Source organism: Podarcis erhardii (assembly GCF_964252035.2).
Source record: "Podarcis erhardii genome assembly, chromosome: 6".
NCBI lineage: Eukaryota > Metazoa > Chordata > Lepidosauria > Squamata > Lacertidae > Podarcis > Podarcis erhardii.
Window position 1 is genome coordinate 42,331,026 of NC_138510.1, and position 13,744 is coordinate 42,344,769.

At 41.1% G+C, this 13,744-nt stretch overlaps 1 protein-coding gene across 14 annotated transcripts in view; it reads right to left on the reverse strand.

Moving 5' to 3' along the window:
* The window catches only part of NFASC (neurofascin), a 180,121-nt gene that overhangs the window by 33,586 nt on the left and 132,791 nt on the right, over positions 1-13,744 (reverse strand). For 5 of the 14 annotated variants that reach the window (XM_081866300.1, XM_081866299.1, XM_081866292.1 and 2 more), the window contains 2 exons: positions 11,525-11,647; positions 10,623-10,796 (listed from right to left, as the gene is read on the reverse strand). The exons of 2 other annotated variants lie outside the window; for them this stretch is intronic. In XM_081866300.1, the coding sequence (XP_081722426.1) occupies positions 10,623-10,796; positions 11,525-11,647 (297 nt within the window). Of the gene's footprint in view, positions 1-3,658; positions 3,674-6,953; positions 7,020-10,622; positions 10,797-11,524; positions 11,648-13,744 lie in introns of all 14 variants that reach the window. 7 more of the 14 variants (XM_081866288.1, XM_081866294.1, XM_081866296.1 and 4 more) reach the window with 2 other exon arrangements.

The window sequence follows — 13,744 nt, forward strand, 5'->3', positions numbered from 1 at the left end:
CTCCAAATATGCTCCAGAGAGTGAGGGAACCTGCAGGAAAAATTTAGGGGCCTTGCATGGAGAGAGGAGAGAAAGTCCTGTTGTCTGTGTAAATCCTTGTGCTGGCTGGATGGTTACTTAGCGTGACATTGAATACAAGCCATTATCCTCATGTCAATCTCTACCCTTGATTTTGAAGCATTTATCTCCCATTTCTGCATATGGGGAAAGACTAGCAAATTCTTTATTTTCCACCAGTTGACATCCAGTCTTTTTCTTCTTGACAAAGAAATTTGTCAAGAGCTTGCTTTATAAACTTGGTAGAGTTTATAAAGCAACAACCCAAAAAATGTGCTACCCAGTCCTATTCCACAGAAACCAGTGGCTGCTGCTTCTTAGGCACAGAACCAAAAATTCTAAAACTTATTCTTTCAAGAGTCAGATCTTCCTGAGATTTTAGTTGTAACTTCTTACACATTAGCAAAACTGCTTTTCTCTAGCAGAAGAGCCAGAATCAATCACTTATGGACTAGTTGTACTGCATAACAAAAAACAAATTGATCCAGATTTATCCTTAGCAAATGAAACTACAATCCTTTAAATCAGGGTTGCAGGAGAGCAAGGCAGACAACTCTAATAAGCCACTTTCTTTCATCAGAACACACTGCTGGATTCCTAAGTGTGCGTGAGGAATGTCAAATCCTTCCCTGTCCCTAATGTAAACCTTAGGTCTAGCTCATACAGTGGCTAATATCACATCATAAAGAAAACATGGAACTAAGAGCCTTTTGCTCATAGTGCACATGTCAACATTCATAGGATCTTGGCAACCACACATGCATTTACTCTGTAGGAGCTGCAAAACACCACTCATAAGAGCTAATAATTTTAATGTATGCCGTGCTAGACTGGCATCCTTTTAAACCAAATTGGACAGGCCCTTTTTATGTAGGCCATGCAACTGTTTTCACACTGTGGTCCAGCAACCCCTGAAGTTTCGGTCCATCTAAATGTACAGCTTTGTTCTATTCAGTTTGTACATCAGTACAAAATATGCTAGACTAAAGGGCAACTGTCAGCTTTAGAGTCTGAGTAAAAGGCTTTTTTGTTTTGACATTGCACAGAATATTGCTCTGGTTCTATCAATTTTATGTCTCCAAAATTGTCAGAGTTGGGTTTCTTGACACTTTCCAGGTTTGATTGTTAATATTATTAGATCTCATAATTCTAATCTGAATTCTGCTACATAGTAGTTCTTCTGGAAAGCATAACAAAAACCTTACGATTCCCTTTCCAAGGTGGGATGTGTCTGACTTCAAGCAGTAAAAATCTGTCTGCTATTTGCACAAACAAAACATGGGTCAGGGTGAAGCCAAATCTGGCCTATATAATGCTACATTCATACATGCTCAAATAGAGCCTAGATTAGATTCAGGTATTATTGGTGCTGTTCAGTAATGAGTTTGGTTAACATCAGAGGTCCACAAATACAGTAATCACAGTTCACTAGCGGCAAATTTGAGGAGGGTTGTAGCTCAATCATTGAACATCTACCTTGCATTCAGAAGGTCCCTGGTTCAATACAAGATCTTTCCAGGTAGGGCTTTGGAAAATCCTTGCCTCAAACCCTGGAGAGCCATTGCCAATCAGTGCAGGCAGTACTGAGCTAGATGGACCAATGGTCTGACTCAGTATAAGGCAACTTCCTATGTTATCATTGGTTGTCAAGCCCCAGGACCAACTCAGCAATAGAGGCAAATGAGTCAACTCCATGGAGTTTCAAGATCTCAAGAGTGCCAGCCTCAGCCATGTCTGAGAGAGAGACAAGAGAGAAAGAGAGAGACAGACAGAGAGAGGTGCTGCCCATGTTTTAAAATGGGGTTCCAAGTTGCAGTTTGCAGCTGGATTACATACCCTGTATTTCAATGTTCTTCTGAGCTCTACCAACTTTACAGGGCTTGATTATGATTATAATTATAATTATAATTGGGAGGAGTAATGAATGCAAAAAATGTATTCTGATCCAAAAAATGTATATTGATCCAATTTAAAAGCATGAGCTGATGCACAATTACTCACAAGGAAGCCCTGCCAAGCGCAACCCAAAATGTGTGGGCACTTGGTTAACCTAGAGCAAAAATATAATTTTGGTTCTTTAATTATCAAGAATAAATCAATCTGCTACCCTTTGTATCGCTGGGAATAAAAATACAGTTAAAAAGGTAGGAGGATCTATACATAAGGAAAGTAAGTTTGCAAAGTAATATCAATTAAATAGTTACAACAAAATATGGCAGGGGAAAGCATCAGCAGGAAATACAGCCCAAACCCTACTAAAATGTTCAAATCCAATGCAAACAAAGACTTTAGATGGGGCAAGAAGGCTAGAGAGTGAATTATTTCTCTCTCATCCTGTGAATGTAGCAGCTTCTGTAAGCTCAATGAGAGGGTGAAGCCTTTTCTTGTCCAGGATTCAACTAACCCCAGAATACCAAGGGCACCAAAATGCATTCTCATTTCCCAGAGTTCTGTATTTGTGACTCCTGCCAACTGAGATTTCCCAAGCCAAAAGGGGACTGCTTTTATTATTGCGGTGAACAAACTTTGAGTGCTGGGGACACAAGGGTTCAGGGACACTCTTTGGTTCTCCACAAGCTGGGCTACAGAAAGCTCCTGGCACCTGCAATCTGATCAGCAGACAGTCTCTGTCATCTGCTGTCAAAAGAAATTTGGTGCTACCCTTTTGCCTGTCAGCCAGAAATGTATTGCTTTGTGTCTGACTAACAGTCTCAGGAGAACAAAACAACTCCCACCTCCAGTTGTGACCAAAGGCAAATGTGGACCTTTCTATGATGCAACTGAAAAATGGATGCTGTTCCAGAGAGACACATTTCCAAAACTAGGGCACTTTTATTCACAGTTTTATAGTGGAAAACAATAGCTGCTCTCAGGTTATAGGTTAGGGTGCTATAATGAACATAACTTTGAAATGCAACCTGGGGAGGATGTTTTCTTCTTTTTAAAAATGCCTCTTCCCTATTATAGACTGTTGTTAACACTAGGATCTAGAGTAGGGAGAGGCAACCTGATGTCTTTTTTCCCTGGAAAAGCACCCTGGTCCACTCATGGAGCAACTCTCCTACGGATGGTTCACCTTCTGGTTGGTCACTGTAAGAACAGGATGCTGGACTAGATGGGTCCTTGGCCTGATCCAGCAAGCTTTTCTTATGCTCTTAACACATGTAGCTTGAGGGAATGGGGCAAGCAGAGGATGGGGCCTCTGGCCTGCACATTTGCAGAAGACTGAGCCTTTCATTCACCAGACAGCCTTCGGTTCTCCCCTTTCTGCATAAACACATGCAACTTCTCTGTATCTCAGTGTTGTTAAGTGGTAGCAACAGCAAAAAAATAATTAAAAAAAATGCAGAAGCCTATCATGCATACATGCGCAGCAGCAGCAGCAATAGCAGCTCAAACATTATGGTCAACCCTTTCAATGGACCCATTCCCTACATCAGAAAGAGGAGGCTATCTGCCAATGCATCTGTTTATACATTCTCTCCCCCATTGAAAGGGTTAACTTGGTGCATGCTTATATAATGCCAGCGCTCCCAAGAGACAAGCCTTCAGCTCACACTCCCCCATCATGCCTGTGTAGTCTGCCAGCTTGGTACAGTACCTGAGGTTGGAAGAACTTCAGAGTGTGCAGCGCCAAACACAGGGAAGGGAAACATGAGGAAAGAAGGGAAAGAGAGAACACAGGAATATATAAAACCACAGCATAAACATGGCAGGCTGAGGCTGTAATAAAGAGAAGGTGTGTTAGTCCTCCATATTCCACGGCTACCCTCAGCCAATCTTTACCATAAATGACCATCCAAACCAACACAGGGAGACACAGCTGATTTGGTTTCCTTCACCTTATTTTCATTTCTTGGGGCAAAAGTTCTGCAGTTTGTGGTTTTAAATTCAACAAAATGGGTCTTTCGCATCCTGTCTGCTTCCATTTGAGTCCCCTAAATGTCAGGACAAATTCTATTCTACTGCAACTTGGCTGCAAGCTCATTATCGATTCTTAGACACTTATGATGGATGAGACAATAGGCAATGCAAATAACCACAGGAATACTGTATTTCATTTGCATCCCCTGGCTCAAATAATGTCTGCGAGAAATGGAAGCTGTGGCTTGGATCTTTATTTCCATTTATAAATGCCTCCCCTGCATCGGTAGGAGAAAAGAAAATTGGCAAGGCTCCCTCTAGGCAACATGCTTTTGTGCAATTCCAAATGCTTAGCTGCGTATTGCAGAGTGTCTGATGGGCCTAAACGTTCTGCCTACGGAGACTGCTCAACATTCATTAATAATCTGAGTGGTACACATCTCCGCTTTTATTTGAAGATCCTGCAAAACCTCACTCATGAGATTCCACTGAGGGACAATTCCCTCGACCCACAAGATCACTACAGTATTTATGAAAACTTTGCTGAATTCCAGTTGTGTTGCCACATACACTGAGGCAGTCTTGCATTACCGACACCACATGCAGAAGTCAATGTAGTTTGGGGTTTCGCACACTGCTTTGAACACTCACAAAGCAACAATAATCACAGTATGAAGAATCTTCTGCATCTGGTGGCAGTCTGCACACTGTCACTTTAACACATGACAGCTATGGGTAGAATTCAGCATGAAAATGAAAGAGGACTTTGGCTACTAGAATGCTACCAGGAGGGTGTTTTTCTTTTTCTTTTTTAAGCATAAGGCCACAGTTCACCACCTTTGTTGTTCAAACTGTTCAGTAAGTTCCATTAAATGTTGCAGGGCCTACAGAGCTCTAGCTCTCTGTGGCAAAGCAACTATACTTGGGTATCTTAGAAAGATAAGCAAAGGTTTGGGAGAAAGAAAGAGTAGTTTTGAGTATATCAGACCTTTTCAGAATATCTTTATTTTATATGAGTGTGTGTGTGTGTGTGTGTGTGTGTGTATAGTTGTTGTTTTAATGCAAAAGGCTGGGAGACACTGGACTCGATTACTGTGATGCAAACAGCATCAGCAATAGAGTAATCGCCTCAATTCAGACATAACAGTAATTCATGGTTTGTCAATTATGAGAATTAGCCAAGTCTCAGGCTTGCTTGTTCCTCCTTCCCCTTCCTTTCTCCACTGAACACAAGGGGTGCAGATTTGAAGCTTTTACTTCAAATTTGTGCTAAACCATACGTTTTCATTTCATCTAAATGTGGCAAACTATGGTTTATGGAACCCATAATTTACAATAAAACTAGGATCTCAAATGAGAATCTAGCTGTGGTTTGGCATCCCAATTTGATTGTAAACAATGGTTTGCATGCAACAGTTTGCCACATTCTGTTGAAATGACAAACCATGGTTTGCTGCAAATCAGAAGGAAAAATTTCTAATTCACCACTCCCCAGATTTCTTCTACAGAAATTGTTACAAGAAAGCCTTTTTAGACTGCTATGATTGCTCTTGGGCTAATTCAAATTACCAGCAACATAACAAATGCATAGATGCTATACAACAAATCCAGGAAAAATGTGTCTAGAAATAAGATTCTGAACCATTATTTAAATTCTCCACTCTTCCTCAAAGCAGTTTTGCAAATTCTAAGAAAAATCCAAATTTAGTGTGGGAAGCACCTTCAGAGTTCAAAAGTTGCAGTGCATTCACTAGCTATTGTCAACCAGAACATTATCCCCTCCCCCCCTTAATACAGTATGGGAAGAAATATCTGATAACATTACCAGCAAGTGCTATATATAACATACCCGGAACCTGCCCACTTATAGAAATATGGGAAGCGATTCATTTTTAAAATGTGTATTCAGGGAAATACTTTTCCCACATATTGCCATTCAGGAGATAAAAAGCAACAGCTCATTAAATAATGTGAGAGACTGAGCTGAATTTGGGGGTCTTTCTGGAAACGTTACAGAATATTAAGAGTCAGCTTTGTTTTGCACTCACTTCCCAGAGGGCTACTGAACTTTCACTTAGCTTGACGGATATTTCACAAAGAGTATTTTATCCTATTACAAGTCTGCAAGTTGTGGCATTTTCCTACGGAGGGTCGTTTGTTGATTACAGCAGTGATGGGAAAGGCTGTGCATCTCTAGCTCATTTCTTGCAGTTTTCAGGAGGCTATTGGATGCCTCTGTTTTATAGGTTTCCCTATCAATAAGAAGTATTTAAGCCTGATTAATAGTATATCAAGTTGCAGAGATGTTCTTACGTTGTGCAAGCTGATCACCTTACAGAAGAATGTATTATTATTACGAAAGCTAACAAAGGATATACAATTTCAATTAAAAGTATTCACATTCTGTCTTCTTTCTTTCAAACGCATGTAACTGCTTAATGTTGTAACAAAGCACATTCCCATGACTCATTCCCATAACTCTCCAACAGTTGGGAGATTTTGTTAGTCTTCATTCCCTGGTATATACAACCGTAAAGACTGATACCATGTAGGAAACCCTTTCTCTAGAAAGCACTATTTCCTTAGCATAAATGAAAAGAAATAATTGTAGAACATATTGTAGATTATCCTCTAAAAACTTCTACATTATAGTCTTAATTGTACATTAATATCTCATTGCAAAAATACTTGTCTTCTGGGCAGCACAGTTCTGTCCTGGTGAGGCGGGGAAGAGATTGCATGGCAGAGCAACTGTTGTATCTACAGCCCCAGCAGCATCTGCCCAAAGTCACCCAGTGAGTTTTATTGCCAACTGGCAGCCTTGTCCAATACCCCTAAGAACTTTTGCTAGTCTTAAAAAAAAGTCTCTCTCTCTTTTCGCTTCCCTCAGAATGGATGGGTATTTTGATCAAGCAGCATCATTGGTTGAACAAAATGGCCCCCTCACTGCATTTATTTTGTAAGCAGTGCAACAGGAGAGGTGGTGTCTTCTGGACAGAGGGTCATGAAGGGCAGAAAAATAAGGGACTTACCCGAGGTAGCAAACAAAGCTCTTCCCAGCAGGCTGCTGGCAGCCATTTTCTTCTGCCAGAATCTATCTGGGAACGACAGTAGGTGATGACAAAGTGTCATTCCCACGAGACTTCTGGGATGAAAATGGCGACTGCTATACCAAAGTACTGCATTATCATGTAAGGTTGTTTTCATATAGGTTCTAGTAAAAGAAAAGGTGATCTTCCAACCAGAGACCACTGGAAATAATTCTGTTCTACTGCTGTGAAACTGCCAAGGAAAAGGGAGTAAGCAAAGGGAGATGCCATGGTGCCAGGGGTGTGCCTACTGACCCCAAGTGGCCTGGGTGTTTCCTAAAAGGCTAGAAAAGGCCAGGAAGGACATAAAACCTGCAATGCTTTTTTTAGGAGCAAGGAACCTAGTTTGGGAGTGGGGTTAGTCTGGAACCTGGCTGGAAGCTAGGAGAGATAATGTGGGGTGCTGGTGGTGGTGGAGTCATGGGGTTCTGTTCAAACCCTTTCCCCCTCTTGAGCTGTTGTTTTAAGCTAGCATCAGTCCAGCCTGCTTGCCCAAAAGCCAGTTCTTCTCTACTTGTTTAGTGCAAATCTGGTATACCCTAACGTGAAAAACATGTCAAGTTTCAAAAAAGGGAGAAAATTATACTTAATGGACCTGTGAGTGGGCAGATACATAGTGAGCCAATCAACACAATATACAAGAAGCTGGATGCTAATGTCAGTAAAATAAAAACTTGAGAGCTGCTTAAAATCTGAAATTATTATGGCAAGCAAGGTGGTGATGGTGAAAATGATTGCCTATCAAGCAATTGTTTTCCCGATTTACAGTCTAGCTCTTATTGCATTGAAAGAATGGCAATCTATTACAAATAAGTACATTTAAAGGTAAAAATAAACCTCAAGTAAAGCAATCTACTTTGCAAAAGACCCAGCAGTGCCAAACACAAACAGTTACTGGCATGTTAGTCAACTTTGAAACCTGTTAATATTGGATAAAATCATGTCACAAACATATATTTGAGAATCAGAAAGTGAGAGAGAGAGATGTAGACAGAGAGAATGAATTACTATTATTGCCTAAAAACTTGAATGGGTTAAAAAAATGATGATTAATTTTAAAATAAAAAAAACTTAAATTATTATTTATTAAATTGGTATACCACCCCCCACACACAGGTATTTAGTTGAAAAATAACTAAATTATAAATACTAAGTTTCTCATAATCATCTAGTTTCACATTAAGTAATGAGGCTACAGGCATGCTCATCCACCCTTGAATTTATCAACTGCTTGCTCTAGGCAACAAGGAATTCCATGCAGGCAAGTGAGTGGGATGGCCAGTGGTGGAAGAACTACTGTACATCTCCTTTGCCAAACCCAAGGAGCCTATTGAGGTTCTCTCTCTCTCTTTTTTTGCAAACTCATAATTTGTGGTGGTTTAGTTACAGTGGTGTGTTAACTCTACAGTCACTCTCTAACCGCATGTCTTCTACCCAATAAAGATGGCTTTTATATGTAAATGAAAAACCAAGCTGATCGTTTCTCACTAATGAAGATTTACACTCCACCTACCAAACATAGGCATTTTATCTTTGCCAGATGAAAATAAACTGCTTTAGTCTGCCCAGTAACAATGAGTACTGCTTTGATCTATAAGCCACAAGCACTTCATTTTCGTTTGCTACTCCCCTACCCCCCACCCTGCGAGGGTGCGGCTGGGCCAAGTGAAGCAGAAAGGAGCAATACTGGAAAGAAGAAGCGAAGTCCACATTGTACGGGTGTGAAGGTTCCTACATTTCTATCCTTAGGATACAGCCATAAACACATTTACTTGGAGAAAGCCCCTTTGAAGTCAAGGCTACTTGCTTCTAAGTAAACATGTAGGATTGTGCTGTTAACCTTGCAAACTGTCATCTGCATAGATTCAGAAAGAATCTATACGGAAATATTTTAAAGATATTCTTTCTATTGGTAAAAGAAAAGAAAAACATGCAAAATGCATATTGTTTGACTATGGGAGGCAAGGCCTGGTTGCAAAACTGAAACAATACTATAATTAATGCTCTGTTTCAGACATAGGGAAGTTGTTGTTATCCAAACATTGTTGCTCCCATCAGCCCCAGCTGGTATGGCCAATGGTCAGGGATGATGGGAGCTGGAGTCTAACATCCAGAGGGCTACATTTCCCCTATTCCTGCTTTAACTAGTTGTAAATGAACATGGTCTACTGGTCAGATCTGCATCACACTTTAGGAAATATGAGATGAAATATAAATGGGAAACTTGATTCAATGACTGCCTTTTCCTTGCTTATTTAAATAATTTGAATCACCTTGGTTTAAATCAGTCCACCCTGTCTAAAATTAGCAACTGTATGCCAAGAATGATGCTTAGCCATTGGTACCTTCAAACAACCTGCTGGATAAAGATATATTTTAGACCCAAATGATGCAACTAACTATTTTGAAAAAACAATGCAGGATATATATGATACCCCTGAACTGCTTTTCTGCAATGAACTCATTATTTAAAAATAATACAGCTAAATCCATCATTCTTGAATATAAATACTGAATTTAACACCAATAAAACACAATGGAAACGTTAATACATAGGACAGCACTGCTATTTAAAAATGTGGCTGGGGTAAAAAGGAAACACATTCAAATCATTTGAATACATTTGATGAACAACAAAGGTTATTAAAAGCTCATTCTTCCAGTATTTGCACTGAAAAAAGTACTTAATAGAAGCTTAAAGGAAAGCTGACTATAGGATAAAATTGAGAGGTTTTGCATAAAAGCTGCTTTGCAATTTTTGTTATCAGCTGTTCCTTTGAAACACACAATCCTTTTAAAATGTCTTTTATAGTAGGGAAATCTGTATTCTCACATAGCAGGAGAAATAATTTATGGTAAATCATTTCACAAAGGAGAAGCAGCGGGAAATGACGTGGAATCTTTTATCAATGTTATCTTGCACCTTTTGAAAAAAGAGAGTATGCCTACAGTACAGGGACAGGCTAGGGTCTGGGGAAAGAAATGAAGACTTGAAATGTTTCACATGAGGCAGAGATGCAAAGGACAGGCAGCATGAGGCACTTGTACTTATTTATTTCATAAAATTTATACTCGACTTGATTGTTAAAAACTCCAGGTGGTTGTACTTCCTGTCACCCCCAGCATCAATGTCACTCCAAAAGCTGTTGTGTGGACATTCTAAATCATGTGACTAACGTCATGTGGAGATGTCTTCTGAATCCAGTGGAAAGCCAACATTTCTCAGGTCTTCCCCTGATGTGTGGTCAGGACTGGCAGGGGAAGCAACAGCTGGAGTGGAGCCAGTGGGTGCTCTCCTACTCCACACAATGTTAATCACACAATTTAGAACTCCCACATAGAGCTACATGGAACTTCACAAGTAGTTTTGATAAGGATTTTATATGGCAATGATTAAGAGAGCTACTTTTGTGGGACGGGGAGGGGGCATATTTAAGAGGCTGCAAATGATTCTTGCTCAATTTACAGCAGGCCAAGACCTCACACATCAAAGGCTGGTTTTTATAGAGGCGTGTGTGGATTTTGAAATACTCTTGGATGAAGCTTGTATGTCCAGCTTGGCAGGGCACACCTCTCTCACCCCAGTTACACTGGCATCATGTTCTCACTTACCTTCATTCAGCGGAAGTGGTGACTCCCCTGTGGCAGGCTCACCTTCCCCAATCTGGGTCCTGCCACGCAGGTTGAATCTATAGCGTGATATGGGGTCCGTCCTCTGGAGTATAAACTTTGTCTGATTAGGAGAGAAGTTTTCCACCATTGTTCTGCCACTTTTGGATCCATTAACTGGAGAGAGAGGCAGGCTGTGTAGGCTTCAGTCTTGTTTTGAGAAACATGCTATGCTATGCATCTCACCACTTCTCAGTCTAGGATTACACCTGAAAAGAGCACTGGCTTTGCTTAAAATGGGGCATGTTCATTTTAGAGGACTTTTAAGCAAAAACGGCTGGGGAATGTTATGCATTCAAGAAGGAAGAATTTTAATTAAGCTAATTAAACTTTTAGCTCCCATGTAGGCCAAAGATAATACACCATGTTAGTTTTGCAGGGGCTTTCAAGTCAGGGATTTGTTATGGTGGAGAGCTTTCGCACTAATTATTTGAGCAAAAATTACATTGTTCATGCATTTTCCAACAGTTAGGGGCAGGAGATTTTAGGAAGTTAGATGCATGCTTGTTCAAATTCTATCAAGGGGTGGGAAGGAGGTACATTTTCAGGTGCCACTGGCCATATTCTTGGAAATATCTTCTTATGTAAATAACATTTAACTATAGAATCAAAATGATCAGTAAGAAAATTTGTCACATGTATCTGGAAATTAGCCTGTTAGTGATTCCTATGAAATCCTCCTGCACTAAGATATGCAATTCAACTCCCAAAGAAATTCTAAATCCTGAATTCCTTATTTCCCCTCCACTGATTTATTAGTATTGTTTTTTCTAATTCCAGATAAATTAAGATTCTAAATCCTGGTTAATAAAGAGACAACAAACAAAAACAAGCACAGGACATACAGGCTTGGTATCTAAGGGTGTATCCAATAAGAATGCCATTGGGGTGTTCAGGGTGTTCCCATTCCATAGTGATGGTTTCCAGGTTTGGTTGGCGGATTCGGAAATACCTTGGGGGACTGGGTGCTTCAGGGAAAGATGGGTCCAAGAGAGAAAAGGGAAGAGGAAAAAGACGTACAAGGTAAGGTAACTTAGAAGGCAGACTGGTCAAGAGCATGCATATAGAAAAGTTTGAGTCTGGTGGCATGGAGAACTTGGTAGGAGCTGTATAAGATGCAGTTTCAGTGCAACACAATCATGCTTGGATATCCATTAACAGGAACCTATCCTACTGTTTCATAGTTGTACAAATTTCGTCGTTGGTGCACGTGTTGTGCTTCCTTCTGTGGGCTAAGCCACTCCTATGAGCTTGTCTATTGCCAGATGCAGTTTTCATATAATTAAAAACCTACAGTCCTTACCCTTGCCGGGAACTGTACAGATAACCTAATACAGTGGTGCCCCGCAAGACGAATGCCTCGCAAGACGAAAACCCGCTAGACGAAAGGGTTTTCCGTTTTTCGAGGCACTTCGCAAGACGAATTTCCCTATGGGCTTGCTTCGCAAGACGAAAACGTCTTGTGAGTCTTTTCCCTCCCCCCTTTTCCTAAGCCGCTAAGCCGCTAATAGCCGCTAAGCCGCTAATAGCGCTAATCCGCTAAGCCGCTAATAGGGATGCTTCACAAGACGAAAAAACCGCTAGACGAAGAGACTCGCGGAACGGATTATTTTCGACTTGCGAGGCACCACTATATGTAAGTGGATTTCATCATTCTATCTCTTTGGAATGGTGCCTTCTTGGCCCATTTGCTTTCATCACAGCTAAAGCCCCTCACCATAACCAGCTCTGTTTCCTATGCTCAAAGCACACAAAGCTTATCTGAGCACAAATCACAACACTCAACTTTGAGCAACATGAGCCACATTTTATCCATGATGCTTCATGCAACCAAAGCCAAGGCCATCTAAGTCCTATTGATGTTGATGAGTCGTACAGTGGGGGCTCGCAAGCAGGGTATTGCAGTATGTAGGAAGAGGCTGCTGGGGAAAGACCTTCTCCTGCCACGCCCTTTATGGGCAGGTATATGGGTCAGAGAGTAAAAAAAGACAGCTTCACAAATGATGTCAAGAAAATTGCTTTTATAAAGGTAGTTTCCGTCCATGCTTCTTAAAAAGACTGCTTGGAAGGAAATTTCCTCGATAAAGGAGATTTGCTCAAAATGCATTAGGAACGCAATCATTTGTGAAGCTGTTTCTTTGTGTGGGTGTTTGGTCTTTTCCTACAGATGTTTTTAATCCTCCTTTGCCTGCTGCCTGGATGAGATCCACATATGTGTGGAACTGCTGACTGACCCGATGGATGCAGGGCTCTCACCTCCCTGCATTACAATGAAATGAAATGGATTTTTTAAATGCCTTTCCAATATGCAGCTGGTCAGAGTTTTATGCTGAAACTTCCAGGGCTTACCAGTATAATTCTATGCATAGCAAAAGATCATTTAGCAAGTAGGTAAGTATGGGACGCGGGTGGCGCTGTGGGTTAAACCACAGAGCCTAGGACTTGCCAATCGAAAGGTCGGCGGTTCGAATCCCTGTGACGGGGTGAGCTCCCGTTGCTCGGTCCCTGGTCCTGCCAATCTAGCAGTTTGAAAGCACGTCAGAGTGCAAGTAGATAAATAGGTACTGCTCCGGCGGGAAGGTAAACGGCATTTCCGTGCACAGCTCTGGTTCACCAGAAGCGGCTTAGTCATGCTGGCCACATGACCCGGAAGCTGTATGCCGGCTCCCTCAGCCAATAAAGCAAGATGAGCACTGCAACCCCAGAGTCGGTCACGACTGGACCAATAGTCAGGGGTGCCTTTACCTTTTAAGTGCACTCAAACAGTGGACCCAGTTCAAGCTTCTGTGTGATACATATAAATGCACAATTTGGCTCACTAGCAAGGCAGAAATCAGATTTCATTCAATCCAGTTACCAAAACCAGCAACAGCTGGGGGGGGGGGAACCCCAGGATTTCACTTTCTAAAAATTACAACTGGAATGAATTCTTGGAAGAATCTTCAAGAACAAAGATATCTGTCTGGTGTGCAATTCTGTGGTTTTAAGTATCTCTAGAATCATAAAGGCGCTGGTGCTTATCAGTCAAAGCATGGTCCATTAGAGTGATATGAGATGGCAACTGT